Source organism: Bactrocera dorsalis, chromosome 1 (genome assembly GCF_023373825.1).
Source record: "Bactrocera dorsalis isolate Fly_Bdor chromosome 1, ASM2337382v1, whole genome shotgun sequence".
In the NCBI taxonomy this organism is placed as follows: domain Eukaryota; kingdom Metazoa; phylum Arthropoda; class Insecta; order Diptera; family Tephritidae; genus Bactrocera; species Bactrocera dorsalis.
The window spans coordinates 3,591,089-3,616,525 of record NC_064303.1 but is presented as its reverse complement, the minus strand read 5'-3'; the positions used below and the strand labels follow the sequence as shown (position 1 = coordinate 3,616,525).

The window sequence follows — 25,437 nt, the reverse complement described above, 5'->3', positions numbered from 1 at the left end:
TGTTGTTGTTGTTGCAACTGTTTCGTGCCATCTGCGGTTGCATGCATTGTTCTGTTGCTGGTTGCGTTACTTGGAATGTTGCACAGCGCGCCCACCCGCTAATTCCGCTGGCTCATTGTTACATTGTTGCGTCTTGCGCTCATTGTTTGTTGTTCGTGGCTTACTTTGCGCTCAAGCTGGCTTCAAATTATTCTTAATTTTTGTGCTTTTGTGTATTTACTATTTATTTTTACCTCTCGTTTGCTGAAATTATAATCTTTATTGGTGAATTTTCGACACACGCAAACATACATATGAACAACTAAAGAGGCAGTTTGTTGTTGTTGTATGGCTTCGTTGTAATGTGTCTACAGTTCTATTAAAACGAATTAATAACAGTTTATTTTTTAAAAAGCGATCAGCGATCTTATTTGCCAGTTCAAGGCTTAAGTCTCTTAGGCTGTGAGTGCATATAATTACTCTGAATTAAAGTAAACAGGGGTCTACATGAGGAGTGTCAATTCAAAATTCTTACGATGTCAGAGAACTTGACAGATGACAACTGTAATACCGTTAACAAGTGCATTTTTTATTCCATTAAGCGATATAAACAGATCTTTCTCTAGATTTTGATCGGTTAGTTTCAATGCAGCTATATGCTATAGTAGTTCGGTCTGAATGATATGCGCGGAGATAGAATTTATGACATGTTTCGAGAAGAAATCTCGCCCAACAACAAAGTTTTCCTTACAAGGACTTCAATTTGAACGGTTAGTTATAGGCTATAGTGATCCGATATCAGCGACTTCAACAAATGGAAAGGGACTGGTTTGCCTATAAAACAGTCGGATAGACGGACTTGGCTAAATCGAATTAGCTCGTCACGCTGATCACTCTCCAACGTATCTTTTTGGTGTTACAAACATCATGGCGAACTTAATATACTTTGTTCAGGCTATACAAACTAATGTATGCCTGATATTGGAGTACGAATGTTTAGAAATCATTATCTTGTCTTATATTTTTTGAAGTCCTACATACATATAGATGTCTCAAGACAGTAAAATCTTTAAAAATTCAAAATAAGTCAAATAATATTTCTATCACGGTAATCACTTCGTTTATTTCTCACTTTTGTGCCAATATACTTAACCTTTTTCACCCACTCTGTCTTGCAGGCTCATGTGGTCGCCGCGTTTGAGCAGTCGCTCTCCAACATGACGTCACGCCTGCAACATCTAACCGCAACGGCCGAGCGCAAGGATGGCGAGCTAACCGACATGCGGCAAACAATCGAGCTGCTGCGCAAGCAGTCCATACAAGCAGGTCTTACTTCGGCGCATATGCAAAGTATGGGCGTGCAGACGCAGCAACATGAACAACAGCAGCAACAGCTTGGCCGCACCGCCATCACCCAGCAGCCGATGTCAAATCAAAATGGCATTACTAATGGCACAGCCTCATCGACGCCATCATCTACTACAACCGGTGTTATGCAACGCCATCACAGCTCCGATTCGATGTGCTCTTTGAACTCCATTAGTTCCGGCTGTTCGGCGCAGGATAAGAAGCAGAAGAAGAAGGGTTGGTTACGTAGCTCCTTCACCAAAGCATTCTCACGCAATGCCAAAATATCAAAGACTAGTCGGCACGCCGGCCATCATCATGTCGGCGCAGCCGGCAGCACTGCCAATAATGTCGGCGGTCAAGTAATGCATGGCTTACATGGCGACAACAGCACAGTTTATAACAAAGTTAATGGTCATAGTCACGCCGAGGCGGTTGTTGGTTTGGCTGCGTTGGCTACACAGCCTGCGCCGCCACTGCCCGCAGCCAATGCCTCACCGACGAAAGGCAGTCCGGCAAAGACAGTAACATTGATAGATAATGCGAAACCGATCGACGCAATAGACCACGAGGATCATCAGGTAGTGGAAGACCTGAAGAAGCAATTACGTGAGAAGGACTTAGTATTGACCGATATTCGTTTAGAGGCGCTCAGTTCAGCATCACAATTGGAGAGTCTCAAGGAGACGGTAAATAAAATGCGCGCCGAGATGATGTCGCTGAAACAAAATAATGAACGCCTACAAAAGCTGGTAACTAGCCGTTCTTTGGCGGGCTCAGAGGCTTCGTTGGGTAATGCTATTAGTCCAAGCGGTTCCATAGGAGAGTCACGACGTTACTCCTTAGCCGATGGCAATGCGCGGCCACCAATGGAGTTGCCAAAGCGTTTGGAAGAGGAAGTCGAAGAGGAGAACATACCGCCGGCACCAGCACCTGAACCACCACCGCCGCCACTAAGTCCCTCCACACATATCGATCTTACGCCACCGCCACCCGCACTCGACACTATGCCCAGCCCAGCGCATATTGCATCCGCTGCAGTTGAAGAGCTGCCCGATGTGACTGATGGCAAAAAGATCGCAATCGCTTGTTATCTGGGACAGCCAGAGTCATTTGTTAAATACTGCGAAGAGATGCTTGAGGCAGATGAGTTCTATGCAAACGGCGTCGATGCGGATGCCATCAATGAGCGTAAGTCCTTTCCGACAGCCAGTTTAAACGAATTTGTCGTCGCCTATACATACATCTCGGGCAAGACCACCTGGCAGAATTTAGACTATATTGTGCGCAAAACTTTCAAGGATTACGTGTCGCGCATCGATCCCGGCACCAATTTGGGTTTGAACACAGACTCAATCACATCCTATCACTTGGGTGAGGCAAAGCGTGGTCCGGAAATGGGCTTTCCCGAATTATTGCCTTGCGGTTACATCATCGGCAATGTACGCACGTTGTATATCTGTCTGCAAGGTGTTGGTAGTCTCGCCTTCGACAGCTTGATACCACGCAGCATCGTGCATCGCTACATTAGTTTGCTGACCGAACATCGTCGTTTGATTCTGTGCGGCCCTAGTGGCACAGGTAAATCCTATTTGGCGCGCAGGTTAGCGGAGTTTCTGGTAGCGCGCACCGGACGTGGCAATCCTTCCGAAGCGATTGCGACATTCAAGTAAGTTGAGACTTGAATTTGCATATGAAAATAAATTATAAATATTAATTTGTTCTTTGTTCTTTAAAGCGTCGATCATAAGTCTTCTAAGGAGCTGCGACAATATTTAGGCCATATAGCCGAGCAGGCAGCCATTGCGAATGGCGCTTCCGAACTACCATCTGTGATCATATTGGATAATCTACATCACGCTTCAGCTTTGGGTGATGTCTTTTCGTGCTTGCTAAGCGCGGGTCCCGCCGGCAAGTTGCCCTGTATAATTGGCACCATGTCGCAGGCCACTTGCAATACAACTAATCTGCAATTACATCACAATTTCCGTTGGGTAAGTATTTTTTTTTTCCTGTAGCAATGAGATATTATTTTACGAAGTTGCTCCCAAATCAATACTAAATCCTTACTTCTCTGTCACTCTGTACAGGTACTCACTGCCAACCACATGGAACCAGTAAAAGGCTTCCTCGGCCGCTTTCTGCGTCGCCGTCTTTTCCAACTTGAACTACAGACTGGCCATCCACAACCCGAACTGGCCACTGTACTGGCATGGTTGCCTAGCGTTTGGCAGCATATAAACCGCTTCTTGGAAGCACATAGTTCCAGTGATGTAACCATCGGTCCGCGACTCTTCCTCGCCTGCCCATTGGACTTGAAGGACTCACAGGTGTGGTTTACCGACATCTGGAACTATCACTTATCACCATATCTGGTGGAGGCGGTGCGCGAGGGCGTACAATTGTATGGGCGACGTGGTGGCGCCTGGAATGATCCATCGATTTTCATACGCAACTCATATCCATGGCCATATGGACCCGATTCAGTACCACCGCTGCGTCAAATCAATGCGGAGGATGTCGGACTGGAAGGTGTGGCGGCTAGCAATGGCGATAACCCGGATCCACTGGTAAGTTAACAAATATTTTTGTAAATTTTAGTTACAGAAAAAGCTAACGTATCTGTCTTCATGTATTTTTTTAGTTGAACATGCTTATGCGTCTACAAGAGGCTGCGAATTACTCCGAAAACCAAGAACAGGAGTCTGATTGTGCGAGCTTAGACTCGAACGTTACACCCGACAGCTCGGCGGGCGCTGAGTAAACGCCAGTTTAGTGTCACGGAATTGCAGTTACCGACGGCAACGGACTTTGAGTCCTTAGTAAACTAATCAAACACTAAATACCTACTTACCTAACTATATACAAACATTATACATACATATTCGCTAAAAATCAAACATTCATATGCATGGCTTTGTATATTTGTAAGTATATTTATGTGCGTATTGGATATTTTGTAAATTATGAAGTCAAACGCGACTTTTGTTTAGGGAATGCAACACTGATTTTAACTGCAATTTAGGTATACATAACTACATATATGATTTATATGTTATATTATATATGTATGCGTGTGTAATTTATAAACTAGTGTAAAAATCAAATCATTGCCAAGCGCTGAGCTCAGTTTTAGGGCACTGAAATGTGAACAAGAATTTTATTTTTTTTTATTTTGTTTTTAATTTTTTTTTATTCTTTTTCTTATTTTTTTTATTTTTTTTTATTTTTTTTTATTTTCAAACCACTCATTATTGAATTTAAAAATTTTTTAAATTATTTTTTCAATTTAAAAAATTTTCTAATACTCGAAAAGTGTCTCTCATCAGCTAAAAAATACTCAACTTAATATTAATTATTTTCAAATAATAAAAATATGCTTTAATCGCGTACAACAAACGGTAAATAGAAAAAACACATTTCAATAAAGAATAAAAATATACAATATGTGTATACATATACATACATACATATGGACATCTCACTTAGAGTCAAAAACTCTTAACTGTTATTATGAATTATTAAGTAAAATGTTAATTTGATTTTTGCCTTTTTTTTTGACTGTACAAATAAAATTTCTTGCACTACTTTCGGCACTCAATCGCACGATTCAAAGAAAGCAGTTATATTTAAGAAAATTTTATTTGTCACGAATCACAGGCAGCACATTGTACAATGTTTCCAAAACGTTTAAAAAAATCCTTTGAAAATTGTACTAAAAAATTGCACTTTTAAACGCACTTGTTAAAAATGCAAATTATAGACCACTATTAAGCTGCCTAAGTTTTGTTTGAGTAAAGTTTTTTTTTAGTTTTTGTTATTTTCCAAACACTACTGTTCATAGTTATTATTATTTTGGTTATTGTTGACATGCACAAAGTTTAAAGTTTTTTTAAGAGTCTGAGAAGATTCAAACTAAATTGAGTTAATTTTTTTTTTTGAAAAAGTAAACAATTTATTTCAATTTTTTTTATTTTAGTTTTTATCCTCAGTTTTTAAATTATTCCTAATTTTTTAAATTATTTATAATTTTAATTTATTTTATAATTAAATTTTTTTTGTTTTTTTTTTTTGGTTAATTAAAATTTATATCAAGTTTTATCTGATTTTAATTATTTAAATTATTCTCAATTTTATTTAATTTTTTATAATCAGTTATATTTTATATTTACTCTTGTTCACATTTTATCGTCAAAACCATAATATGCATTTTTCATTAATGTAATGCTTTTAAGAGCTAACCATAATAAAAAGTCATTCCACAAAATTCAATTGCATACAAACATATTAGCCTCTACAGTAGCGTGAAAAATAAAATACTGAGCACATAGAAAACGAGATACAATCCAAAAACATACAAATTAGCAAAAACCAAATCAAAATTGCAATACCTACGCAAATCAGTGATTATCAACAAATCCTGCGCATACATACACATATTTATATACTTATAATAGATAATCCAAAATAAGACAGTTCAATGCAAAGATGAAAACTAGCTAAAATATAAATTTTAAATGTCTATTGATAATATTTACAAAAGAAAAAATATGAAAAAACATGTCTATGCAAACATAAATTTACCGCTACAAAGAAGTCATGCAAACTACAACACATACCAAACTAACTGTAATTAAATATTTAGTATGTACTAACAAATTATATGTAAATAGTTAAACTAAGCGCTAAGTTCCACAAAAAGCAAAAACAAAAAAAAAACAAAAAATAAAAGCAAATTGAAAATAAATAAGAAAATAACTGTATACAAAAACCTGGCACTCGAACACTGAACAATTTCACGAAGCTAGTTTTGGCACGTGGAAAATTGCTGGGGCGAGTAAGCGGCCATAAGAAATAACGGTAATGAATTTGCTGTCAAAAAAGCAAAAACAAAGCGAAGGAAATCCAAATTAATGTAAAAGTAATAACAAATAAAATGTAAGTGTAACGAAAATAGTTGAAAGCTATGAAAAAAAATTACAAAAAAGCATGTGCTAATATTATTGTATGTATGTATAATTAAAATTTATTGAATTTGTCACTTTTTATACCCTACAAACCAAAATTATACCTAACTATACATGCTACACATAAATACGTACATAAAAAATAATAAAAGGAACTATCATATATACAAATTATTTTGCGATGCATAATATTGCGGTGGGGTGTAGTGTCAAGAAGAAGAAGAAGAAGAAGAAGCATGAATTAACTAACTTTTGCTACTAATTAACTAAATATGAAGATAAATAAACGCGATAAAAAGTTAGTCCCTTTGACTATTGCTGGCCTGCGAGCAAATATAATAACGGTAGATATTTTTAATTAAAACAAATTATAAATTTACAATAATTATTATTGCAAATAAACATAAAATAATTATGCGTATTGTATTTATTTGAAGTTAAAATAAATAAATACCTTAGCTATGTTAAAAAAAATGAAAAATATGTTTTTATTTAATTTCAAAAATAAAAAACAAAAACTCCTTAATTGCTTAAAAATATACGTAAATTATTGACTATATAAATTGTTTACAAAATTTATAATAACAAATAGAAATAAAAAAATAATATAATAAAAATATGTAATTACAAAAAAACAAATAACTGAACAGCTGAGTTTCAGATTTCACTTGACATTTATGACAGCAAATACGAATGATTTCTAAAGAAAATACGAAACTAAGCTGCATTTCCTAATTTGTGCATTTAAGTAGATTTCATGCCGTTTGTTGGAAGATTTTTGTTCACTATGACGCCAAAAAAACACGAGATTATTAATTGGCTGGCTAAGCAAAGCAGTACATACATATGTATATTAATACATAAGTAACACAACATATAGTATAGCGCTGGAATCAATAAAAGAATGCGGAATCAAAACTCGAGCAAAGCAAACAATAATAAAGAGAGTATTAAATATAATAGCAACAGCAACTGTGTTTTAATTCAGAGAAGTGAAAAAGAAATCTTTGGATTCAAGGCAGCACAAATGCTCTGGCACTTTAATATTCTTAGGAAAGTTTTATACTTTAGTATTATAGGGCTTCACAGCTTTTCCTCTGAAATAACACACTCAGTAATCAATATTGCAGATCCAAATGTTCAGCATTAGCAGGACTAAAGAATCGCCTTTCATTAGACACCTCATTTATAAAAATCGGTTGGCGCTTTGATTAACCAAAACACTGCATGTGAACGTTTAAACATCACTCATATTTTATCCTCCCAAATGACACACTTAATAATCAATGTTACACATCCAAGTGTTACGCATTAGCACCGCTATAGAATTCCTTTTCGTTAGACACCGCATTCATCAAAATCAGTTGAGGCGTTGAAAAGCTATGCGATAAAATGCAGACGCTGGTTTGTGTTAGCTGCCTACTTGCTGTTTCTGGGCGCCTAGTAAAATGCAATCTTCTGCATCTTCATTCAAGAGTGTCGGGCAAGTCGAGAACGTTGCATACTTTAAGGCGCTATATTTTGTTTCGTGTTTAATGTATATTTGCTGCATTGTGCATAACGCTGTACCAGGCGAACAAAGCATGGGATCAGGTGGTTGTCAGACGGAAGTAGTTATGAATAACTGCGGCAAATCAAAACCAATTTTGATGAATGAGGTGCTGGTGGAAAGAGAATATCCTCGCGCCGAATATAGCATATTCTGTATTTTTATTAGACATCTAGGTAACGTGGTGTTCGAAATTAAACTGTATATTGGACACATCATCAGTACTACTTGCTATGGTTTATAATTGCAATGTAGACGTGATATTGAATTCACCTGTCAAAATCATGAATCATGGATCCAAAATTTACTACTTTGATATTTTAGCAAAGCATGTTTCTCCTCCCAGAAATCTTTGTACTTAGACTCAGATATCAGTATCCTAAAACCTACAAGAGCTGCTCTAAAAATAAAATATGTTCTACCCAGCATTACAAAACTATTTCCCTTTAGTTTTTTAAATGTGTTTGTATTTTAATAATACTCGCTCTTTGTTTGTTGTGTCGTTTTAACATTAGAAATTTACTAAAGCTCTGATTTAACACATTTAGCTTCACATATGTAGTTGGCTATAGCATAGTTTACAATGTACTCTATTATTCAAATTTTGTTTACAAGCTTTATTACAATAACACTAACATCGTAATTTACTTTGCAATGATGGTATATTTTGTAGATTTGAATTGCTTTAGACTTATTAAATAACTGCAGAGGCAGCACTATTTCACACAATTAGCTTATTTGATTTATTTCCACTTCTTGTTTTCGTAATCCCATTTGGAGGCCAAACCAGTAACAGGATTGACTTCCAAGTCAAGCATACGCTTCAATTGCGCCTTCTTGTGCTCATCATCGAAGGTGACGGGCAAGTCATCATAAACTAAATGGTAAATGCATTATGAGTAAAAGTTTATTTTAGTTATAGCATATAAACATACCGAAAAGGTTCATGAGAACTGCAATCCAAATGGCCATGCTGACGAAGATGAGACCAATACCCAAATGTTGTTTCCATTCACCGGTTGGCGCTTGGATTTCAGCAAAAGTTTGGCAGAAACTGGCACGATATAAAGCCTTAATTTCCTCAGGGCTCAATTTTTTCCAATCTTGCTTCTCCTTTTCGCGCAGAGCCTTAATTTCATTGTTGGGCTCACGGAAACGAATGGCCGGCATTGGGTAGTCTGTGCGATCGGCGTAGCAAGCGGTACCGTTCCAGCCGTAACCGACGATTTCGCGGTTGCCAATTTTATCCAATGTATGTACGGATGCAATGCTTCCAGTTTGGGTATTTTTAAGCAATTGCTTCAACAGCTGACGCTGCATGGACATGCTGAAACCACGGAGAGCCATTTTGTATGCCTTGAAATGATAAAAACACAAATTGTAGAAATTAATTTCATTACAAAGAAACTTATAGAAATACGATGAAAAAATTAATTTGATGAAATAGTAGCAGCGGTTGACCGTCAGAAGGGCGGTTTGATGACGGCGCAGAGGTTATGTAACCTTTATCGCTATACTTTTATTACTCGATTTGTGTCATACGTAAAATAAGTGGGCTTCTTACAAGCACAACAAATGGATTTTTAATACCAAAATATCAGTTATAAGTTCGGTGATTTAAAATGTTTTAATAAATCAATAATCTACAAAATTAATAACAGAAAAACCGCAGCGAGTGTTACACAACCAAATAGCTTTAGTTTTTTTCATTCTTCTGCACCCGTCCGTGGCCACTGATTTACTGTATGATAATTTGAATTAATATACTTTAACAAATGTTTGCTATTAGCAATATTTATAAGTAAATCAAAACAAATAAAATTTTATAGAAACCTTTAATGAGGCCTTACTTTTTCCACTTGGTCGACTGTGAGGTAAGATTCGCGGAATATGACAGTTGCAATGCGACGAGTAGTGTAAAACACTCGTTGAATATATAACGAGTAACTACAAGAAAATCAATAAACACATGGCACAGGGTTGTATTTTCTTAATATTATTTTTTTTAAAACTTTAATTATTAAAATAAATATATTTTTGCTGAAAAAATTTTATAGTCATACAGAATTATTTTTTGCAGGCGAACTTCCATAAAATGACGAAAAAACCGATTATTTTATATAATTGATCGTGTTAAATTTTTTTCGTGTATTTTTTTGAAAAGTTCATTCAAAAACAAAAATTAAAAAAAAAGGTCCCCAAAAGTCAATTTCTACAAAAGTTATGGCTATTTGAAAATAAAAAAGCCATTTTTTTCAATTCATAACTTGTTTGAAGTTGGACAAAAAATTTTGAAAAATGTTTTTCAAAGGGTAGAAAAGAATGGATAAGTTTCAGCAAAATCTAAAGGGGTCGGGTTCAAAAGTGGTCGATTTGGTATGGAATACTCCATAGACAGACGGACAAACCCACGGACGTAGATTCCAAAATTTACTCAGAACGAATTTTCCTGCTGAGAGTTAGTTCTTGGGATTATAAGACGAGTTAAGAAAGCAGTGAAGACCCCACTCGAGAATAGACTCTCAATTCATCAGAATGGCTATGATTCAAACAGAAGGCTGGAAATCATTAAGTTGGATAATGAGAAAGTTGAAGAACAGTGTGTATCGTGTCCATTAATGTTTGATGACAGCTATCAAATTTTATTTAAAAACTTCTTACTGATTGCTTGTGACCTATCTGAAAGACTAAAATCGTACTGGCATCGGAAGATGTTCACCGAGTTAGTCTACATAATGAAGGATAAAGTCATCAGAAGTATTGAGATCTTTATATTCGGGTGTCTCCATAGCTTGAGAACACTATTGAGAGATTAAAGTTAAAATTTCTTTGAGTTTTTTGTGGTCCAATTGGCAATTCTCACCGAAACTCCTCTGTACTTGTGATCGTTTACCCCTTTCATAAACAAAGGCATTAAGAGTTGTGTTCTTGTAACTTCCGCCCAAATCCTTTCAATGTATTGGATATTAATAAGCCGTAACTTCCCCGCGAACCATGAGCGGGTAAAAAACCAGATAATCAGTGGGTAACATGGGGGTAAACGTGGGGATAAACATGTTGAGTTTGTCTTAGGCCGAACCAATATTTTACCCACTCACGTACGTATACATGTGATCATACAACAAAAAATAACCCGAAAATGTTCATTGGTGTTGGTGCATAGAGAAAAATGTGTAGTTGTATTGAAATTTTGTCACAAGCGGGTAGCCGTGGTTGGCAGGGTTGCTGGGGTCCCTTAAATGATTAAGCTCCCTAAAAGTATGCAATATATAACTAAAGGAAGACAACCTCCTTTATAATTAAACCCTTTGTTTACTACCGATGCATAGATACGGTAAGTTCATGTGTGCTATCTAGATCTAGTAAAACATCATTAGAAATAAAATGCAAAGATACTAACATTTCTTTAATATATGTATGTATATACTTTTTACTTAAAGGTTAACCTTGAAATATGTATTAGAAAAAGTTTACAGAACATTCCATTTCAGTAAGTATGTATGTATGTATGTACATATATGAGTATGTCATGTGGCTATATGAGTATAAGTAGACACGCATTATCTAAGTATGTAGTATATATATTTATATCTTTATATTTATAGACTGATCCATTCCTATGTTGCCTACTTTTTCAAGGAAAAAACAAAGCAACTTAAATTTTAATTTTATTATCATTTGAAATAACATTATTTGGCTCTTATATTTTGAAGATTATCTTTTTCAAATGTTGGACGCTGCGTCGTCTTAGATGGTATTCTATGACTCGTTCGAGCGTTTTGACTGGTAACGCCGAATGACACGCGTAATGTTTTGCTCCAAGGTTTGAGTGGCACCGGGATTGTCCGCTTAGACTTTGGACTTATATTTACCCACAGAAAAAATTCTAACGGTGTAATGTCACGACATCTTGTTGGCCAGTCGAGCGGCTTTAAATTTGAAACTATCTGCTCACCGAAGTGTTCTCCCAATAAGTCCATTGACTGACGCGATGTGTGGAAAGTGGCGCCATCTTGTTGAAACCAAATTTCGCCAAGATCACGAGCTTCAATTTCAGGCATCAAATAGTCGGTTATCATGGCGCGATAACGCTTCTTTTTGAAGAAATATGAACCGTTGATTCCACCGGTCCACAAACCACACCAACCCGTTATTTTTTCTGGATGAAATGGTTGTTCCTGAATCTTTTCAGGTTGCTCTTTGTCGAAAACGTGACAATTTTACGTGTTTACATACCGATTGAACTAGAAATGGACCTCATCCCTGAAACAAATTTTGCTCGAAAATGTCGGTTATTTTTGAAACTTTTCAAGAGCCCATAGCGCGAAACGATGTCGTTTGTAAAGATCGAGCGACTTCAGTCCTTGCACGAGCTGTATTTTGTCCGCTTTCAATATAAAATTTCAATGTTAAATGCGCCAATCGTTCCATACGTCAGTCTGAGCTGCTGCGAACGGAGTCGAATGGTCTCTACATGGTCTTCGTGTACACTCTTGTCTACGGCTGCTTCATATTTCTCACGGTGTGCTGGACGTGGTCTACTCGGTCCAATAATTAATGCTGGGTCTCAAGATGGGTGATGGTGTTGCGAATAGTAAGCTCAGTAGGCCGATAAGGTTGACCATAAGTTGACCGAAGACGCTGTACAAATTCTTTACAGAACGTGAATTTTCGTAATAAAGTTAAAGGATTTGTAAACGTTGTTCTGGTCGAGTCTTTCCATGATGAAATGCCAAAAACACTGAACAAAAATAACATGCCAGCTTGACACGACTAATGCGTGATCTGTCAAAAAAAGGCTATTGAAAATAGTATCCCTACTTGGACCACCCGTGATATACAACCCATGTAAGTTGGCTAAAATGCAAATTTCTTTGATATAGAGCATTTCTAGAAAACAAGAACGCAGTAAGCTTGAACGCAAAGCGCGATAGCTGCGCTGCAGCACGATATCAGCTCAGTCATCAGTGGAACTCAATGCATAAAATAATTTACGCTGGAACTTGACCGCATTGAACTTTCATATTTAACATACTTTGTTTTTTATTAAATATACATATTCATTATAATGATTTGTTCAGCGAGCGCTCTTTGCTTATAAACATTGTCTGCGCGCTATTGAGCGTTTTCTGCGTGGCGTAGACGATAACCAAACGATTCGTGTATTAAAAAATTACTAGGCGCTAATTTAGTATGAATTGAGGCGTGTTAGAAGTTAGAGGCTGTTTGAAAATAGGAAAATACTGAGAATTACACACAAATTGTTTTGGTAAATATAATTATTTGAGCTTCAACGACGTGACAACGCTCAAAATGTTTAAGGGAAACACAATGTTGCTCTGCTATTTGCTGGTCAGCTCGCAGGTTAGTGTAAATATACAAAAGCTAATGCGAAATATCAACATAATTATTGTCTGATTTGTACTTATATCTGTACATTTGTGTACGCAGCTTATCAGCGTCTTACCCCAAGCAAGTGACTCGAGCCGTTCGCCAGAAGCGTTTAAAGAAGCGCAACTTAGAACTGAATCAGCTGCTTCCACTAACGCATACAACAACGCCAACAATAACATTATTATTGCACATGACGAAAACACTAGTAGCAACAGCGACAATAACAACAATAGTGGCAACAAAGTTTACGCTGATGAATGGAGCGATCGTGATAAACTACTCTTCTACACGCTCGAGCAGTTCGCACTACTCTCCAACTTTACGGTCGAACATGGTACCGAAGTTTTACGCAACGTACTCAAAGATGCGGCCACACTAATGGAGCCCACCGCTTCTTTATTAGCACACCTGGGAAATTTTTCCGATTTCGTCGCACGCGCTGACAATGTGAAGAAATTGAGCGAAGACGAAAAGGTGGGCGAACTATACGATATGGTCGTATTATTTACCGAGCTGGTAGAGCGGCATAATACGACGGCGCTCGAGAATGCCACAACAGAGAATATGTACTTGGAGATGTCGTTGAAGAAGAATGGTTTGGATAAGTTACAGGTAGATTTTTTAGAACGCTTTCTCGTCTTCAGCGAGAAGTTCAACGCTCGTGTCGATAGTTATTTGGCAAAGTTGACGGCCGAACAGCGGGCGAGTGAACGCAAAATGATCGAATGGCAACGTGCGTTCAATACCGAAACGGACTCGGAGAAGAAAGTGGAGATCTTTGCCAAGTTTTTCGAGTTGTACGCTTGAGCGTCTGCCCGTATGTGAAATGAATTTAAACAATTATAATTAAAAATACTAATTATTAATGCATGTGTAAATTAATTAAGAATTGTTGTTGTTTTAATTGCTAAAGTGAGCGTGTGTGCGAATTATGTAAGCATTTTTAAGCAATTAGCAATGCAAGTGTTGAAAAAAAAGTCATCACCGAGAATACTAATTGAGTAAAGTTAATGATACTGACAAAAATGTTGTTTAATCTATTTCTAATAATAATATGTACCAAAAAATATTCAAAAAAAAATAAAAAAAAATAATTTAAGTGAAATTGTTAATTTGGCTGAGCGTCTTTAGATAACTATTAATAAAAATAATTCCACTTAAAGGTTATATCCACTTGTGCATTAAAAAAAACGACATATTTTGCTAATATTGGGTGGTCGAAAAAGTCTTTTCGTACTTCTAATCAAACTTACACTTATTTTTATTATATTTATACTCACAAATAAATAAACAAATATGTACCATTTTGATCGACCACTTTTTGCCATTTTTCCGCTAGAGACATTATTCCATTAGTGTAAATTTTCATCAGTGTAAATCGAAATTTCGAGAATAGAAGTGAGCGAACCACTATAGCGCTAAACGAACTTATACAGCATCGTCTCCGTAAACTTTACAAATTTCATTGGTGGCTTGCGTGGCATTTGTCTCTTTTTTATACAAACATTTAAAAATATGGCGAATTTCTTCATTATTCTCACTCAATTTTGGGTAGCTGTAACTTTTTTTCAACTTCCCCGAATTTAATTTTTTTTATTTTTTTTTTATTAAATAAAGCTTAAAATCTCACCTTTCCATCACTATATGGTATGACACAATGTGGAGATATACCACTGCAACGACATCGATTGACAAAATACGAAAAGGCCTTTTCGACTACCAATATTTCCACTTAGAGAGTTACGAGGTTTGACAATTAGCGTGTCCCAGTATTTGACCTCTAAAGGGATCGCCGTGCATCGCCGAAGCATGGAAAACGCGCTGTATAGCTACCCAAGGGGACTACTTTGAAGAAAATGGCAGAGTTGTTGAATAATTTTCAAATATACGGTTTTTATGGAATCAGTCTCATTACTTGATTGTCATACCTCGTATGTCCTTTTATGAATTGAAAAAATCGACGTATGTGACTTATAGGTATTTCGTATGTGTATACACAGATGGACAAAATAATAGGTGGAAATAGTTTGATAGATTTGCTTCACTTTATGAGACTTAAATATTTTCGAAATCTTTCACTTTCATATATTAAAAATTTTTTCAAAAGAAGAATCAGCATTTGTCGAAATAATTGGTGTAAAATATTTTTTTTCTAAATAAAAACCAAAAAAATCAAGTTATTCCATTCTAAATATTTTCTTCTTTTCAGTTTATGGTGTTTAAAGGAATATAAAATTACAAATATTCCAACACCAGTATATAATCCTTTTATAACCAAAACCCAATTTTTTCAATAAGAGTGATATCTAATATATCGTTTTTTCATCGCCTGTAAATTGGGAATTTCATCTTGGTTATGATTACTAGAATAATTCCAGATCAACGCTACAGATTACGGCTATTTTCCTTTTGTTTTTGCATCTTATGAAAGGAGTCTATAAGTACTAAATTCATTAATTTAAAATTATGCCAAAATTGTTTTGAACTTTTTGTTACCAAGTTCTCTGGCTTTATTGCCAATTCTCCGACCTATTTAACGCCTTAATTGCATAGTCGGGAAGTATCTTAATAAAAGTTGAAGTATAGACTCGAAGTCCTTAAAGCACCGAAAAGTATTGCTAAAGGAGTAGACATACATAAATCTCGTTTACTACGTCGATATAGATATTTTATCTTCGAAAAAAAATCTATTGTTTTTTTAGCCCATTTGGAATCATTCCTGTACAGAAGTTCTAAAATGAGAGTGCCGATTTGAAGGTAATATTATAGGGTTAGGTTAATATCGGTATTCTGCTTGAGACGATTGTCTCATGTCTCTAATTGTCACAATCTTCATTTAGTGACTCTGTTAGTCAGGAGTCTCATTTTGGTATTCTGGCAGATACAGTATATTACCATATACTACTTTACTGTGTCTGCCAGAATGCCAAAATGAGACTCCTGACTAACAGGGTCACTAAATTACTATTGTGACAATTAGAGACATGAGACAATCGTCTCACGCAGAATAACGATATAAGCTATACATAAACTTACTGGTTCTTAGTAGTTCAGTTTAATTTGTGCTTAAGTATTCCTTAATATCGTCAACGCTTTTTGCGAATTTTAAGAGCGATTTGACATCTATTTTGTTGCTTCATACTTATATTCGCTTGAACTTCGAAGCTTCTAGAGATCTAAGATAAGTTTTAGACATGCCTACAGCCCAGCAGTTTCTGCAGTTGTAACCGATGACTAGAGCAACAACCGTTCTGCATTTCTTTCGAGACCGTGTGAGTAAAAACATGTGTGTTTTACTTTGGAACTCTTAAACATCATGTTTCGATCCTGTATGTTCTTAAGTCAATCCATCTCCCCCTGATTCGCCTGTTCGCCATTTCGAAAATTTGGTTATGTTTCGTTTTTAGCGTCCTTCTTATTTTCTGCACTGTCTCGCTAATCAGACGGATGGCACTTTTGACAATTTCATCAGCTATGTATTTCTTTTCTTGAAATCCCACTTCGGTCTGGAAACCAGTATTTAAGCAGCCGTTTTCCCGCAGCCACGACATCTCCTGACTCCCTGTCCGCAATAACTTCCGCCTGCAAGATACTGCCGTTTTGAAGCTTGAAGTATTGCCAGAGATCTAGTTTTGGGCAATAGATTCCTACGCTCATGCCTTTAGCTATTTTGTGTACATACATACATATGTATGTAAATTCGGCTGGCGGCTCGCGTGCTCTGCGCTACCCATCTTCTTTCAGTGTGATATTATAGGGAGTTTGGGTTACAATTTTTGAATGCCGATTTATTCTTTATAATTCAAAATCGCTAAATTTGATTACAAAATGTTGAACGAAAGATTTTATGAGACACAATTTCCAAATACAAACAAAAAACTGTTATTCGTATACCTACATACATACTTACATATACATACATATACGAGTCCACAAGCTTCCACTATTCCTATGCTCAAACAAATCACGTTACGCTACTTTTTCAATTACTTTGTATACTTTTTTATTGAATTGTAAAGCATGAAAAAATACACAGTAATTATATTTGAATACATTGTGGTTACTATGTTAGAATAGCATACTGTCTTCTGATTGAGAAATAAAACTAATAGTGAACTCTTTGCTGAACTCATAGAAAGCAACATATATGCAAACATACATACAAATGAATATACAAGTATGTGTGTATGTACATATGTGCAAAATTGTATATACATACATACATATGAACATACATTGCAGTATTATTACATACAACGATACAGATATGCGGGTCTTGAGGTAATGGAGTACCTTTAGGTTATAGATACTGGTTATTATGAGCTATTGCAATCAAGCATTGATGAATCACGGTTTTAGGGCGCTTTTGAAATAGCTTAATTTCGCGCACCGCTCAAAAACGTATATCCCTCGCCTGACTTCGCTATTGCGGCGCTGACATACATATACTATACATATAGTGTAATCATAAAATTTGCTATTATCGATTAAGATATAAATGACAAACATTCCGTAAATTTAAGGCACACATACAAGCGCCCACAAATGCATACATATACATATATAAAACATATACTCGTATGTATATTAAATATGAAATGCATATGTGTGTATGCGCTTACGTCCGTATTATGGAGTTGTTATGAATGTCTTCATGCCGTAAATATAAAGAATTCATTGAGATATAAAGAGAAGCTATCCCAAAACGCAACTGAAAGCATTGCAGAGGAGCATTATTTTCCATTGAAAGTTGCTCAGAGTGTGCGCCCATTTAAATACATACATTGTATTTTGCATACTTGCATACACTCGCGAACATAAAAGTGTAGTAAAGCAGATATTTTTTTTAGGTATGCATATATAATATGAAAAAATGTATTTGAGATGAGAGGATTTTACAAATTTCAGTAAAGAAAATATGTAATTTCAATACAATAAATAATAAATTTGTATATAAGTTTGTACTCTAAAGCCTATATTGCGTATGAAAACATATGATTTCTTTGAGAAATTTGCAATTTGTATAGAAAAGTCATTGAAAGCAGTATTTCAACTAATTATTGGTGCGATCAGTAAGAATCAATTTTTATATGCGTGTGAAAAGTAAATAAATTTTGTATTATAAATTTATATTTTAAGTACAAAAATTCGAACTCTTTTAAATTATTTAGTAAAAATTTTAATTTTTATTAATTTTTAAAATTGTTTATACAAGAATCACTTAACGTAATCACTCAACACTCCACTATATGAAAACTCTCATCTGCCAAACCAAATACTTATGTACACCAGCATCGTACTTAAGTAGCATACGTTGGGTTAATCATGTGTCGCCAAGCGTGGATATGTACTCTTATAAATATGTATTTATGAACGCGTGTGATTTTTATGTATGAAAATATGTATGTAATTGGGTGTTGAAAATGCAAGCAATTGATTCCAATTAAAAACAAGTTCGCAAATCGGTGCGGTCAAGTGCGAATATGAGGCGCACTACGACGGTGGGGTGCTGACGGAAGCAATATACAAAAAATAACGTATCAAATTTTAAATATAGAATAAATTTCAAATATATAAATATTATATTCATAAAATCTCAATTTGTGTTTGGTGGTGTTTGACGGTACATAAGTGCAATTGTGGGCTTTTAAAAAAGGTTCTTGTCAAAAAAAAGTGTGGTGATTTGCTTTAAATATATTTTTAGTTTCGGTGAGGTTGAATTTTACTTAAAATATATTTTTTTATGTTTAAGACGTTGTGTGCAAAATATTTTGACATTTGACAGTTAACTTTTTGGCGCTTGTTAAATTTGTTATGCCAGTTGACTTTTCACATTTTTTTAAGTTAGTATGACATTTGACAGTTGATTTTTGCATAAGTTCAAGTTATCTTGACGTTTGACAGTTGATTGATTACATTCGTTCAAGTTATTTTGACATATGACAGCTAACTTTTGACGTTTGAGTTTTGACATTTAATATTTGACATTAGAAAATTGACTTTTGTGTTGATATATTATGACTTATTTTGTGATGGTTAAAACAATGAAAATTTAGTTAAATATTTTTCAGAGTAATAGAAATTCATTTTTAAACCGAAAACGTATTAATTGTATCTTGTATTTTGGCCTGAGGAATTGTATTTATTATTATTTAGATTTCTTTTGCTCAAAATATGAGCTTTTCTAACGTTTTCTAACTGAATTTTGTTGTCAGCTGTCATGTCATAAATTATAGTATATATCACTAAACGACTTGCTTAAACTCAAATTTAATTTTTATAACTTTCAAATAGAATTTGCATATTCATTCAGATAACGCATTTTCTTATCAAATAAATTTGGGTATATTTAATATTTTTATTTTATATTAAGACTAATGAATAATAAATGTTTCCAGACTTGCCATAAAATAAAAAATTGAACTATTATTTAAGTATACTTATTTATTTTTTTGGAAATTTTTTTAGGCCTTAAATAGGCTCGATTTTTCAAATTCTATTAAAATAAATTTTTAATATTTTATTTTTTAAATCTAAATCTTATTTTGCTCTTAAATATAAAATTTTAATTTTCGTATTTCGTCTCGTGTTTGCTTTTACTGTATGTTATTGGTAGTTTTTGATGTTTTTATTTTTACTATTTTTCTAAAAATAATAAAGAAATCTTCCTATACTATTTCTAATGTGTATTTGCAATCTTTTCAGTGCAGTTCAGTTATTTTTAAAATGAAATGGAGTGAATAAAAAGTACGAATTTGCTTCTAACATTTAGCTCTGCGCCATTAGTGTTAATAACTTGAACAAATAACAGTAAAGGCTGTCTGCGTTTATTGTCGTTCTAATACATTTTAGCTACATTTGTTGTTAAGCTAATAGGAACATTTAACATTATATGTATATAACAAAAATATATGCATTACTGATGTGCTTTTATATTATATGCTACTTGTTCTATATAATCGCAAAAATATACTTTACTAGAGATTATTGTCGCAAGCAATACTAAAAACACATTTTTGCACTAAAATCTTAAAAAATTTTTAAATATAAAAATTAAAAAAAAAAAAAAAGTTTTAAACATAATTAAAATCTTAATTTTTATTTTTACATTTACTAAAAAAATATTTTTGTTTAATATCAATATTTAATATAATATTTAATTTTTTAATATATAATATTTTTTTCATATTTTGCAAATACTTCTACTAATTTTTTTTAAATTTTTTTAAAAATCTCATGCTCATCAAGACTTTACATTTCAATTCTCATTCAAAACTTATAAATATCACATATTTAACGCGCAAGCAATTGCTGTGGACTCCACACTCTGCGCTCTATGTGTGCGACAAACTGACACTCCTCCATGTGTTGCGTGTAGGGTGTGAAAATATAAAAACATACAAAACAAATCAAAGAGATATTGCAATTTCTCTTTTATTAAGTGTAATGTATAAAAGACTATAGACATGATAAACAATTTCAGTTGCATCTCAGTCATTGGTGTGTGGTATAGCATTTTTTCGCTGAGAGAATGTGGAAGAAAGCGACGCTGCCACTGCTGCTGCTGCTGCTCACCGCATTACTCTTGGCACAGGTGAGTCGGTGTCATCATTTTTCCCACACTATACTTTTCTATTAGTATTTATAAACAAATCTGACCTTAAACTACATGCAAAACTAAACAAATAAGAAATAGATGAAAGCACTGTAATAAAGAACAAACACAACGCACACATACATACATACAACTATACATATATACATATGTAGAGCTACAAGTTAATCAAAACTTCTATTTACTTAGTTGGTCGCTGCGGAATCAACACGAGCGGCGGCAGGCCATGCAGAAGCCATCAGTACCAGTAGTAGTAGCGCAGAACGTTTCGTAGAGACAGCACTGGATATCAACGACAAAGAGGATGAAGATGTTGACGAAGCAACAGTTGAGACATACGAAGACGACGAGGAGGACACAGAGCGCGGTGCAGCGAGCAGGACAAGGCATGCGACACCACAATTTATGAAAACAACGCTAAACAACGAAGAAGTAGGGCAAAGCGAAGAGGTGCGCGAAAGCGAAGAGGCGAGCACACAACTGCGCGACGATGAGCGTGACGGGCAAGCCGATGGCATAGCTGTAGCGAACGACGAGGGTAGTGGCGGCAATGATGGTAGTGGTGGTGAAGGTGCCGCTGCTAGTGCCAGAGCTAGTGCCATTAATGGTGATGATGACGACGTTGATGGTGTTGGTGTTGATGTTGGCGATGCTAGTGAAGAAACGAGCGAAGCGTCGTCAGTTGAGCAGCGCGAACGCGATCGGCTTGCGTCTATAATGATGCGCGAAGTCACACGGCTGATTGATTATGCATTGGAGCAACAGAGATCGGTTGTCAACCAGTTTCTGCAAGACGAAACAATCGAGATGGTGAAGTGTGCGACAATGGAGGCGGTGAAACAGAGCTGCGTCGCATTCATGGCGGATGTGAGTGAAGCACTCAAGCTGAACAAAGGAAATGATTTTCCAACACAACTGGCACAGTTCGGTGTGAAAACACTGATGGCGAAAGATTTCGAAATGTTTGTGCAGCTACATAATACGACGCGCATAAAGCAGCCGACAGCGGAAAATGTGATTATTGATAATGCGTTCCGTAGAGCGGGCGTGTTGCAGATCGAAGTGGAGTTGCAAAAGCGATTTGTGGCGTTCACCAAACTTTTCAACAACACAGTGGGTGAATATGTCGAAAAGTTGCTGGCGAATGAGCAACAGCAACAGCAGCAGCGCAGCGATTTCGATGAATCGCTGGTGGATTGGTATCGGAAATACGGCGCAGCGACGAATATGAGCAGTCAAGTGATTGCTTTGACCAAATTTCTGCCGCTTTATAAAGATGTATTTCACAAGATGAAAATGGATGCGGATTGAGCGATGTTGAGGAGGGTTCAGTGTGAAAAAACCTGCAGGCGCAAAGTAATATAATGCTAGTGTTAAAGAGAAGCAAAATTTTAATTTTATTACTAATACTAATGTCGTATGCCGCTAAGTAAGTTAGTGTATAGTATTTGTTTACATCTAAGCATTGTGCCGTAAGTTTTACCTATGTAAATAAAGTATTATTAATTAATTAGACGTAAGTGCCACACAAGAATTGCATTTAATACTCCTTCAAAATTGTTTGTTTTTTTTTTTAATTTTAAGCAGCTGCCAAGTAATAAGTCACATTGCGAAAATTGTTTGTTCAAATTATAGTAATCATACAAACATACATACATACATATATGCTTAACAAAACTCATATGTTCAGTAAAATTGTGCCTAATAAAATACAACTATTTTTAAATGATTTGTTTTCACTCTAAAAATATGTGTAAGTTCTATGAGAAGAGTAAGCATAAAGCTTTTATAAATTTAGAAACAAGCGAAATTTCTCGCAGTGCATTTTTTTGTGTTCACCGAAGTGCCAACATCTTCAGAAAAAGGTGAGAAAAATGCAGCCGCCAATTGCTCGCAACAATAAATCAAGGCTTGGCTGGGAGTTCGCGCATTTTGTTGCGGTATTCTATGAGCACATAACGCTCTTACTCAATTACTTGGCGCAGTGAGAATCATTGATATTTCTGGCACACTGAGGAATCCGCTCAGAGTTTACAAACGGTAAGCACAAATACAAAACAGCAGCCCGTAGTTGTGGTATGGCGATTTGCTGTCGCATTGAAGTTATAGTTTCCCGTACATATACAACGTAGTTGTTAAGGATGAATTGTTGCATAGATCAGGTGCCTTTCTTTATCTTTCAAGAACACTTCGATAATACAGATAACGCGATCGTTTTATAGTTTTGTTCGCTGCCATTAAAACAATAACTTTCATATTAGTTTTGGCTACGGTTGGGGGCAGTAAAATAATCGTCAATGTATATAGACTACAAGCTTATAGAAAGGCACCGGAATTTGAAGAGATAAGGATATTTGGCTTGCCCAAAATTAGCTGTTAATAATCACATAAAATTTTTCGTTTATTTACATGTACATATATTTATTAAATAATAATAAACGATTTTTTTTAAATTTATTTTTACAAACATAAATCTAATAATCGCTATCTACAAATATTAACGCAAATGTACGGAAAGGAATGTTGTTTATTTGAAAATCCAAAAACAACTTTTGCTTTGCATATTTGAGAACGTAAATTAATTTCGACTTTCTTCTGCTTGACTGCTCATTCTAGTTTAAGCTAGTAAATAGTGTCTTTAAAGTGCTTGAATCGAAATAAAGCGCGCTCAGCGCCAAATATTTTGCGTTAGGTTATCAAATTCTAATAAGAAGTCAATTATTATTTGTCCTCAAGCACAATTTTGAAACTGCTATATAATTAGATGCTAAATTTCAGCTCCCTTTAGTTTCATTTGAGCAACTGAAGATTACTAAAATTCCATCAAAGAAAATGATGTGGAAGAAGGCTACTATAGTGTTGTTAATTGCGTGCATTTTGTTGCAGGTACTTCTCGTACATATACCATATGTTGTTGTTAATTCGAAAAATAAAATAAACAAATCTAACTTTTATCAAATATTCTTAAAAATTAACAGCAAGTGTCAGCGCGTGATAGTGACGAAAGCTCCAGCTCGTCATCATCCTCATCATCCTCATCATCGTCGGAATCTTCCGAAGAGTCGGCGAAGGGCAGAAATAAGTGTTCCTCTGACAGCAGCTCTAGCTCTAGTTCGAGTGAATCTGTTGAAGATCACAAGGCAGATTTTGAAAAATTGTTCAACGATTTTGCAGATAAATATTACGATTTCGTGAAGTCCGTAAACGACAAACGGAAGTCTGTGGCCAAAAAGTTTAGTGAAAACAAATTAGTTTCAAAAGTTAATAATGCAGCTGTGGATGAACTTAAGGTTAAACTTACAATAAAGTTTGGCGATGACGACGCATTTAAGAATATCAAGAACTCGGAAGATGCAGCTTTGATTTTGCGTTACTTTAAAAACACCATCGTGGCCATAACCGAATTGAGCGAATTGATATTAAAATATCACAGCTTAAAAATACCGACTGCTGAAGAGATACTGATACAGGTGGCGCTCAAGCAGTGCGATGCTTATGAATTGCTCGAAAAAATACAGAAACGTTTCGAAGATTTCTGCAAATCGTTCGGCGAAAAGGTACGGGATTATGTGAAAGATTTAACGAAAGCGGAGAGGGTTAAGGAGACTAAAATCGTCAACTGGTATGAAGAATTCAAGTCAACCGATGGTTTCGGTAATGAAGTTATTAAACTAACCGAATTCTTTTCAATTAGCCAAACAAATTTTGTAAAATATACAATATATACAATATAAGTGATGAGAAATAAATATTAAAACAATTGAAGTATATATTAAAATAGCAAATGTCTGCAACTTTTTATTAAAAATAAAATATTTTCGTGTGAGGAAAAAAAAAAATTTAACAACAGTTGTAGTTCCATAAATGTTGGGATCTTAAATAGTTAGTATCATATTTACTATGTAAAGAAGTATTGATAAAAAGTCTAGGGAACTTATAACAATCTTTAAATTGGGCTCATTTGTTTCATAACACTCCGAAAAATCATTTTCCTGCCGAAGAGTTCATCGAGAGAGATCATGATTTCAAGGATTCCAGCGGGTCAAAAGTTCTTGTATTGCTGATAGATAGAACATTTCATTTGAAGGAATCAATTGCTAAAGATTACTCTGAAGACATGTTTTAATTATAGATGACAACAATGGCTTACATGCTTTTAACGCTTTCAAATTCGGCTAGGTCAATATTCGAACAGATGTACCTGATGCTAGCTGATGATTCCCACCGAACAATTGCTCTTGTATAGATCGTTCTGTTGCACGGGATCGTTTGAAAGCTGAAGTATTGTAATTTTTTGAACAGACAAAATCTATATATAGATTCTATTATATATTGAACCAGGAAATCATATTGTATCTAATAGTTTTCTGAAAACTACAACAAATTTATATGGAACTGCAAAGTTTTTGTCTGTGAGTTTTTATAGTTAAATCTTAAAAGGGTCAGTATGTGATTGTGCTTTAAGTCTGTAATCTGCCTGTTGTAATCAGAAACGATTAACACTGTGCCACAGCTGAAATAAGACATTTCATTGAATCTCGATTATCAAATACTTGATTATCTCTCGCATGCTATACTACTTAGTT

The 25,437-nt window shown here is 35.1% G+C and overlaps 5 protein-coding genes across 19 annotated transcripts in view; 4 read left to right on the top strand and 1 right to left on the bottom strand.

Moving 5' to 3' along the window:
* The window catches only part of LOC105232477 (protein sickie), a 396,183-nt gene extending 388,924 nt beyond the window's left edge, over nucleotides 1–7,259 (top strand). For 9 of the 12 annotated variants that reach the window (XM_049446865.1, XM_049446867.1, XM_049446872.1 and 6 more), the window contains 4 exons: nucleotides 1,158–2,995; nucleotides 3,065–3,320; nucleotides 3,417–3,896; nucleotides 3,971–6,057. In XM_049446865.1, the coding sequence (XP_049302822.1) occupies nucleotides 1,158–2,995; nucleotides 3,065–3,320; nucleotides 3,417–3,896; nucleotides 3,971–4,090 (2,694 nt within the window). In that variant the 3' untranslated portion in view covers nucleotides 4,091–6,057. Of the gene's footprint in view, nucleotides 1–1,157; nucleotides 2,996–3,064; nucleotides 3,321–3,416; nucleotides 3,897–3,970 lie in introns of all 12 variants that reach the window. The other 3 variants (XM_049446863.1, XM_049446861.1, XM_049446862.1) reach the window with 1 other exon arrangement.
* A 1,028-nt stretch (nucleotides 7,260–8,287) lies between these two features.
* LOC105232394 (cytochrome c oxidase subunit 4 isoform 1, mitochondrial) lies at nucleotides 8,288–9,813 on the bottom strand. 2 transcript variants are annotated; one of them, XM_011214054.2, is made up of 3 exons: nucleotides 9,693–9,813; nucleotides 8,778–9,198; nucleotides 8,288–8,719 (listed from the first exon to the last, which is right to left on the bottom strand). In XM_011214054.2, the coding sequence occupies exons 2-3, from the start codon at nucleotides 9,187–9,189 to the stop codon at nucleotides 8,586–8,588; spliced, it is 546 nt and encodes a 181-aa protein (XP_011212356.1). In that variant the 5' UTR covers nucleotides 9,190–9,198; nucleotides 9,693–9,813; the 3' UTR covers nucleotides 8,288–8,585. The 2 variants fall into 2 exon arrangements, with proteins under 2 accessions (XP_011212356.1, XP_011212357.1); XM_011214055.4 differs by having other exon boundaries at nucleotides 9,676–9,748.
* Nucleotides 9,814–12,956: 3,143 nt separating this feature from the next.
* LOC105232393 (uncharacterized) lies at nucleotides 12,957–14,546 on the top strand. The gene is made up of 2 exons (XM_011214053.4): nucleotides 12,957–13,206; nucleotides 13,294–14,546. The coding sequence occupies exons 1-2, from the start codon at nucleotides 13,156–13,158 to the stop codon at nucleotides 14,041–14,043; spliced, it is 801 nt and encodes a 266-aa protein (XP_011212355.2). The 5' UTR covers nucleotides 12,957–13,155; the 3' UTR covers nucleotides 14,044–14,546.
* Nucleotides 13,913–22,426, top strand: LOC109579967 (uncharacterized). Its single transcript, XM_019992507.3, has 3 exons — nucleotides 13,913–14,053; nucleotides 20,720–20,830; nucleotides 21,041–22,426. The coding sequence occupies exons 2-3, from the start codon at nucleotides 20,768–20,770 to the stop codon at nucleotides 22,160–22,162; spliced, it is 1,185 nt and encodes a 394-aa protein (XP_019848066.2). The 5' UTR covers nucleotides 13,913–14,053; nucleotides 20,720–20,767; the 3' UTR covers nucleotides 22,163–22,426.
* Nucleotides 22,427–22,977: 551 nt separating this feature from the next.
* On the top strand, nucleotides 22,978–24,636 carry LOC105232392 (uncharacterized). Of its 3 annotated transcripts, none has more exons than XM_049455883.1 (3): nucleotides 22,978–23,013; nucleotides 23,630–23,737; nucleotides 23,830–24,636. In XM_049455883.1, the coding sequence occupies exons 1-3, from the start codon at nucleotides 22,993–22,995 to the stop codon at nucleotides 24,583–24,585; spliced, it is 885 nt and encodes a 294-aa protein (XP_049311840.1). In that variant the 5' UTR covers nucleotides 22,978–22,992; the 3' UTR covers nucleotides 24,586–24,636. The 3 variants fall into 3 exon arrangements, with proteins under 3 accessions (XP_049311840.1, XP_049311875.1, XP_049311916.1); XM_049455918.1 differs by lacking the exon at nucleotides 22,978–23,013 and adding an exon at nucleotides 23,028–23,150; XM_049455959.1 differs by lacking the exon at nucleotides 22,978–23,013 and adding an exon at nucleotides 23,123–23,262.
* The last annotated feature ends 801 nt before the right edge of the window (nucleotides 24,637–25,437 follow it).

Excerpts from the sequence above, each read along its gene's own strand:
- LOC105232393 (XM_011214053.4), top strand. The coding sequence starts at position 13,156 with ATGTTTAAGGGAAACACAATGTTGCTCTGCTATTTGCTGGTCAGCTCG. Across the intron at positions 13,207-13,293 it reads ATTTGCTGGTCAGCTCGCAG|CTTATCAGCGTCTTACCCCA; the intron begins GTTAGTGTAAAT and ends TTGTGTACGCAG.
- LOC105232392 (XM_049455883.1), top strand. The coding sequence starts at position 22,993 with ATGAATTGTTGCATAGATCAG. Across the intron at positions 23,014-23,629 it reads TGAATTGTTGCATAGATCAG|CTCCCTTTAGTTTCATTTGA; the intron begins GTGCCTTTCTTT and ends GCTAAATTTCAG. Across the intron at positions 23,738-23,829 it reads TTGCGTGCATTTTGTTGCAG|CAAGTGTCAGCGCGTGATAG; the intron begins GTACTTCTCGTA and ends AAAAATTAACAG.
- LOC105232394 (XM_011214054.2), bottom strand. The coding sequence starts at position 9,189 with ATGGCTCTCCGTGGTTTCAGCATGTCCATGCAGCGTCAGCTGTTGAAG. Across the intron at positions 8,720-8,777 it reads AGTTCTCATGAACCTTTTCG|TTTATGATGACTTGCCCGTC; the intron begins GTATGTTTATAT and ends TTTACCATTTAG.
- LOC109579967 (XM_019992507.3), top strand. The coding sequence starts at position 20,768 with ATGTGGAAGAAAGCGACGCTGCCACTGCTGCTGCTGCTGCTCACCGCA. Across the intron at positions 20,831-21,040 it reads CCGCATTACTCTTGGCACAG|TTGGTCGCTGCGGAATCAAC; the intron begins GTGAGTCGGTGT and ends CTATTTACTTAG.